At 34.8% G+C, this 7,769-nt stretch overlaps 1 protein-coding gene across 1 annotated transcript; it reads left to right on the forward strand.

The window, feature by feature from the left end:
• Positions 1-606: 606 nt before the first annotated feature.
• Positions 607-2,793, forward strand: LOC131054480 (nudix hydrolase 2-like). The gene is made up of 7 exons (XM_057989010.2): positions 607-939; positions 1,031-1,096; positions 1,245-1,382; positions 1,717-1,794; positions 2,036-2,070; positions 2,197-2,305; positions 2,392-2,793. Exons 1-7 carry the CDS (start codon positions 721-723, stop codon positions 2,566-2,568), a joined length of 822 nt encoding a protein of 273 aa, XP_057844993.2. The 5' UTR covers positions 607-720; the 3' UTR covers positions 2,569-2,793.
• The last annotated feature ends 4,976 nt before the right edge of the window (positions 2,794-7,769 follow it).

Genomic DNA, 7,769 nt, shown 5'->3' on the forward strand with positions numbered 1-7,769 from the left:
TCTGTGCAATTACTTTGGAGCTTCCCAAAAATGTAAACGCTTAATATTTGTCACCGTTGAATATCCTTTTATTTTTGGATATTCAGTTCTCCGTAGAGCTTAATATTTATAAGCTCTTATCGGGAACTCAACGTCCAAAACCTTACGGACGTTTCCGGCAGAGTATCGGGAATCTTCCTAGCATTTAAACACTTAAGTTGAACAATTTTTGGTTTCTTTAGCTTCACGCTTGGAAATTTCCCTTATAGGATACTCCATGGCTTCCATCAATTAAAATTGAAAAAATAACACGGCTCTTTCTATGCTGTTAATAACAAGTATCGGTATCACTTCTGTGCAATAACAAGTGGCTCTTCGCAACAACAAGGTAAAGCTTTCCCTGTTCCTAGTTTTTTTTGTTCAGTTCGCATAGAGGAACTAATATTAAATTGTAGGAAGATGGACGGAAGTGCAGCAGCAGTTGCTTGTTACCAACGCCGAAGCACTTGCCAAAGATCTTAGAAGTCTTCATTTGCATCGTTCTTCTCACCTGATTATTGCTATATATACCTCTTCCTTATGTACCACAAATTATTATTCAGCTCCTTCATTATTCCTCCTTTTCAAAACGTCCAGGAAGACGCCTACTTTATTCCTGCACCAATACTGTTTGCTTGGGTTTCTATTGAACCTGTTGTTTACCCAGTTCACTTCTTAGTGCTAAGTATTTTCCACGACACAATGGCTGTCTCAGCTAGCGAGGGTCCCTCTAACAATGGTAATGCCATCAACGACGTTGAAACAGTCTTAAATGACCTGTCTAGAGAAGAAATACATCAACTGCTGAAAGCAAGAGAAGACAGATATGATGGGGTGGAAGTTGACGTAGAAAATATGCTCAACGACGTTCGTCGTTTCCCATCTTCACTCAAGGCATCACTTACTCATTGGCCACGCCAGGTGAGTGCTTTCTTATCACTACATATAATTCCCTCAATAAATATAAAAGAAAATGAATAATAGCTATAATTCATACTTGTTGGCTGTGAAGGGAAAGAAGGGGGTGTGGATCAAAGTAGCCAAGGAACAGGCCAAACTAGTTCCGGTTGCGATTGAGGTCAGTTTTTCGAAAAATTGCTGCCACCGTTGATTTTTTATGCTGCAGAAACATTTGTTGTGAAATTAACGACATGTAATTTTTTTTTGTAAATAATATAGTCACATATATGCTATAATACAATTTGTATACTTATGGCGAGTTGCAGGAAGGATTTTGGTATCACCATGCAGAACCATCATATGTGATGTTAGTGCTTTGGATCCCTAAAACTCCTTGTACTATCCCTGATAATGCTTCACATCAAGTGGGAATTGCAGCTTTTGTATACAACAGCAAAGGAGAGGTAACTATGCATGCAATTGGACTATTTTAATCATACAACTTTAGATGCTGTATTTGTTTGCTATATGTAACTGTGAGAAAATATTGAGCGCTTCAAGGTTTTGTGTGTGTGGTGGTATTTCTTTTCAAACAATTATGTTAATAAAAAAAATTATGACTGGTATATTGTCTACCTATTAATGTCATTTTGAAACACGATCAAATCAAATGAAGCATTAACATCTAAATGAAAATTCTGTCAAAGCCTATTAGTTGTGTAAATAGAAATCTTGTACACCCGGTTAATTGTGGTCTACTTACTGCTGTCCAACCTTATCATCGCAATGTGAATGCAGGTTCTGGTAGTTCAGGAAAAGTGTGGACCTTTCAAAGATTCAGGACTGTGGAAAATGCCCACAGGCAGGATTAAACAGGTATCGGATATGTATTTAAATGTATCAAGCCTAGAGTAAATAAATTTGTGATATTATTACAAGACACCCACCTATCTATTTATTACAAGGCATTAAAGAAGGGGCTATAAGAGAAGTTAGGGAAGAAACAGGGGCAAACCTCTCTTGTCTGACCTCTTTCCTCCGATTTGTGATTTTTCACTTTATTGTATTATAATTTAAAGCTTTTCTTATAGCTTAAAATTCTCTTTATTTTTGACAGATTGATACAGAATTTATACAAGTGGTCGGGTTCAGGTAGAGAAAACATTTATCATAAAATAGTCCTACTGTTTTGTAGTACTGTCTCATAAATTCTACATACCCATATGCTTGATAGATCAAAATTTAGCTCTCTAATTACAGTCGGTGCATGATCTACAGGGATGGTCACAATGCTCCTTTTGAAAAATCTGATCTACTTTTCGTGTGTATGTTGAAACCAATTTCTTTTGACATTGTTATAGAAGATAGCGAAATTTCAGCATCAAAGGTATGTATTTGATAGTAAGGTGGTACCTTTTATGCTGGATAGTTTTCAATATCACATAAGTGATGTCCAAAATCTGTTTTGTTCAGTGGATGGCAATAGATAAATTTGCAGCTCAGCCCAAAATGCAGCAAAGCAAACTTCTCAAGGACATGGCGGGCGTGTGCGTTGCCAATATGGAGGGAAGATGTAAAGGATTTTCAGCCATTGAAATACCATCGCGGAAACCCTCTGCTTTTTATGGCAGTGCCATTAATACTGAATAATTTATTGGGAAAATTAGATATAATGGACATCAGTCACTCATCTCGTTTAATTCATTTGTTAGCATATTTTGTTTCGAGGTAATAGGAGAAAGGAATGTTGAGGTTAACTTTATACAGCTAAAAAGATGAATAAGATCACCTCACCCCATGTTGGTGATGGCATGATATGCCGTTTAAATATCACAGTTTGTTATTGTTCTCTCCAAGATTTAAATTCTTGGGATGCCCAGCATTATAATAAATTGTTGAATAGTGACATTTTTACTTACCATGCAGTAATAGGCATGTAATTTTATAAAATGCAAACTTTTTATTAGATATTAAAAGTTTAATTATCTTTGTAAAATGTAGAGAGCGAATAAGAAATTTTAGTTGGTTGTAAAGTTTCAATATTTTTTCAAAATTATTTAAAATTTATAATTTTTATTTTTTAAATAAAATTTGTGGTTTTTAAGAAATTATAACAGACTACAGCAAGACATAATTGTTATAGATTATTTCAAACATATGAATCTTTTTATTTATTCAAATTTGATCACATCTTGTCTCTCAATATAAAAATCTACTCTTCATCTCAATACAGGTTAGACTTACACTTTTTGCTTCAAACAACACGAGGACAAATATTTATAAAGATTACATCCTCTAAAAATAGATTCAAACTGGACTTGGTTGTTTCATACATGTATTATTCATTTTATGCATTCTTTGGACAACTGTTATAAAATAGTTGATAAACATATGCAAACAATATTTAAACATAAACTATCTTACAATAAAACTGTGTACACCAGTATCACATACCCACATGCTCATGCTTGATGCTAAGTGAACTCACTAAATTATCTCATAGTTTTTTGTACATTGAAACTGAGCAATACATTCTGCAACATTGCAATCACTCTAGTCTTATAGACCCACATAATACACTTCTTGTAGAAGTACCCATTTACTCATCTCTGTCCTTTATGAGAGATCACAAGTTTTACCCTTCCTATCTCTAACATAGAGAATACTCATAATTCTTGAAATTGCATGACACCTTTCAATGTGCCAATCATAACAAGCAATCATCACGAACCTGACTCGCATTCAAATCTTAATAACTGCTACTATTGTTCAATCACAAACATTTCCAAAAGAACGGGTCTCAAAATTGTAATCATCTAGTTCTCAAATAGAATTTGATTTTATTGTCATTTTTTATATTTTCTACAAACGAATAATGTAATTGATTTCAACCATATTCTGAAAATAATCAGAATGTTGCTTTCTACACGATGATGTCTCCCATGTATCTCTAGACTACTATGATTATAGTGTGAACCTATTTTTAAGACATCTTCATTTAATGTGGTCAATACTATTGAAAAATCTCCATGCTCAAAATGACTAAAACAGTTCACATCTTTCAAAGTAATTTCATTTTTTAAAATGAGAGAAAATAAATTTCATTCCAATGTAACAATCAATACATACTCAAAAGTTCTTAACAGGTCTGATAATTGTTCTCAAATTGGTGTCTAACAAATAAGAAACAATGATCAATTGTAGGTGTCATCTAATAAGGGTTACTCACGTGATGGAAGCATGTGCAGCTCTCGTCCAATAAACCTTTATGGTTACATGCACATAGAATACAAGCAAAGCTTATAATGCCGGGATATATAACAGAGTGCTTCATTAATTCAAAAATTTTGAAACAATTTATGCAAAATAGATTTTGTGCATATACTGCAACCATTGCATTCCATGAGACCACGTTTCTTTGAGGAATTTTGTCAAATAGTTCACGTACCTTATCTGTACTTCCACATTTTCCATACGTGTCTACCAAAGCATTTCCACCTAAAAAATCTGACACGAATTCTCCATCTATTATATGATGGATGTTAATCCATCCACCAAAGATCCCGTTTTTGCTTAAGCGGGGAGGATCCTGGTTTTACATCTGTCGATTTCATTTGCTTGAAAGTGATGGATGTCGATACCCTGTTCCAACACTCCCATTTTGCACAGGTTGGGATGATGCTGCCAGAGGTTGCAGAGTCTGGCATTAGACCTACCAATTGCATTTGCTTCAAAGTTTCTAAAATCTTTTCAACAAATGCATTCTGCGAATCTCCTGAAATGAGGACATTCCATTAGAACATATTTCTTTCAAGCATTCTGTCAAACAGTTCACATACCTTGTCTGTGTTTCCATATTTTGCATTGTCTGCAATGAAGGAATTATATCAAACAGTTCACTTCCCTTGTCCATGATTCGACGATCTGCATACATATCCACTATGGCAGCTGCAATTACATCTCACTAATTTCCTACACCCTTTATCCTTAGATGGATGTCGAAACCCTGTTCGAAAAATCCCATTTTGGCACAGCCACGGAGGATGCTGTCAAAGGTTACAGATTTTGTAAAGTCTTCTCAGTAAATCCATTTTGTTCATATCCTACAATCATGGCATTCCATGAAACCTAATTCTTTAAGGCATTTCGCCAAATAGTTCGAGTACCCTGTTTGTGCTTCCACATATTGCATGCATGTCTTCCAGAGCATTACAAATTATAATATCTGGCGATTGTGTCGTGAGGACACCCATGTCTTCTGTGCGCCAAAATCAACCTAGCAATAACAAGGTAAGATCGTTTCCTTTTCATTTCAATCGTTTTGGTATTGATTTTTCTTGTTTACAGATCACAGCTTACTTCTAATGTCACCAATGACATTGAAGTCGCTATTTGGAGACGAAATACCTGAACTGGTGTAGATGTACAGAAAGAAAAAAATACACAATGATTTGGTTATTTTGCATCTTCACTTCCTCTGAAGGTTCAAATAGGTTCACTACAGGGCAACAAAGCAGTTAAAAAAAACTGAGCTGCCGAAGAGGAGAAACACAATATGTAACTGAAATAAAACTAATATACACAATTTGAGGTGAAATGGATTCCCCATAACATGGGTTGATCAAAGTTAATATTGAAAGAGCTACATGTTGAAATCAAAGATTAAAACTTTAACATACTCAAAATATTGAAAAAATACATGATTAGATAGGAGAGAGAGATCTTAATGTCATCATGGTTTTTTTTAATTTTACATTGAAAGACATGCAAATCTTATGGAGAGGACACTTGAAAATATGTGAAACTATTGTGCAATTTGAAAAAACATGTCTTTGGGTGTTGAAATGGTTATCTAACCTTTTGGGTTGGATGCCCAAGGCAAATTCAACCCAAAGGGTTGGAAATTCCCAACGCATTTAATAGTGTGAGCATGTTATGTCTTGGTAGTGATCGAGCCTAGCCTCAATCACTATCGACCAAACATATGCTTGTGTTATAACACACTCACATTTTGAAGAAGGAAAAATTCTTTTAACTTCCCATCTTTGTTTACACCCTAATCTCAATCTCCTAGCCTCAATCACTATCGACCAAACATATGCTTGTGTTATAACACACTCACATTTTGAAGAAGGAAAAATTCTTTTAACTTCCCATCTTTGTTTACACCCTAATCTCAATCTCTTGATCAAAATATATACATCAAATATAATGTTTAAGTCATGTTCAATATGTCTTTTTCCTTTCTTACACTTTAAGTTATATTTCATATATATTTTGGCAAAATGTTGTAAAGTGGTTTCATATCTCTAGAAGCTACAATGTAGATTCTAGGTTTTAGAAGACCATATAAATTTTAAGACAAACATATTTCAATAATCAATAAGCTCCTATCAACATTTTCTCACTCTCTCTATCTCACTTTCTTTATCTCCCCCAAGATCTCGACTTGTCACTCTTCCTTTATCCACTCTTTGTATCTCGCTTTCTTCTCTCCCCCTAAGATCTCGACACTCCTTCTCTACCTCTATTTCTCAACATACTCCTCTCTCTCTCTCTCTCTCTCTCTCTCTCTCTCTCTCTCTCTCTCTCTCTCTCCATCCCTACCTACTTATATTTCTCTACATATGTATCTCTCCCACATCTCTCTCTCCCTCCCACCCTCATTCCCTCTCTACTTCTTTCTATATATGGTTTAGGGTATAGAGTTGAGGGCATATCCAATATAGGTTTGAGTGTATATGGTATAGGGTTTAGGGTTTAGGGTATTCTAAAGGTAAATAGTTGAAGCTATAGGGTTTATGTTTGAGGTTATGAGGTATAGGGTTTAGGGTTGAGGGTATTGGGTTCATAGTTGAGGGCTTAGGTTTGAGTGTTTAGTATATAGGGTATAAGGTAGAGGGTATTCGCATATGGTATAGGGTTGAGAATATTTTTTATTGGTTTTAGGGTTTAGGATATTGGGTATATGGTCAATGGTATAACTTTATGTTTGATGGTGTTATTTGATATGGAAGAGAGAGAAAAATATAACTAGTAATTTGACCAAAATCCATTTCCCTTCCATTAAAAATTTGAATATGAGGGGACCAAGGGTGTTATGTTTGACTAACTCTAATCAAAGAGAGTAAAACAATGTGGGTTATATTCTTTTGTTGCATAGAGGACTGGTTGATTGATTTAGATGTGAGCTAGTTAAGTCTGAAAACATGTATATTCTTTTGTTGCATAGAAGATTGATTGGTTGGTTTAGATGTGAGCTAATTAAGTCTAGAAACATGTATAAGTGACAACATAAAATACTAAAATAAAATTATAGACACATAGAAAACAATTGAAAGCTACATAAATAGAATAGAGACATAGAGGTGCACTTATGATTGGAAGGAGAGCTTGAAAGTGTCTGAAAGAATTGGATGGTATGCTAGCCCAGAGGGTGCCCGTTTGTATGAACAATTCAAATCTAGAATTATTAAACTCATTACCTCTATCTTTCTAATATTTAAATATCAAAATATGTACGACTGTGTTGCTGGGAATCCCTATCCAAGTCTTTTCTCTTGAACTTACACAAGGACAAAGAGGGGGAAAATGGTTGTGGATATATGGAACCTTTCCCTAGTCAAGCCCCCATTTTGGTGTTGCCACCTCCACAAGTAGCCAAGTTGGATCTAAGATAAAAGTGTGTTCTACTAGACTTAAGTGTGTTTAACATTGTGGTGAGCAATAATGTGCATAAACATAAGAGGAAATCAATCATAAGGTGGTCTGCAAACCAACTCAAGAGAACATAAATGTGTGAAAAAATGATTAATATCAAATCTAAAGATTAGGACTCAGAAAAGAAAGAA

Source organism: Cryptomeria japonica, chromosome 7, assembly GCF_030272615.1.
Source record: "Cryptomeria japonica chromosome 7, Sugi_1.0, whole genome shotgun sequence".
Classification (NCBI taxonomy): Eukaryota; Viridiplantae; Streptophyta; class Pinopsida; order Cupressales; family Cupressaceae; genus Cryptomeria; species Cryptomeria japonica.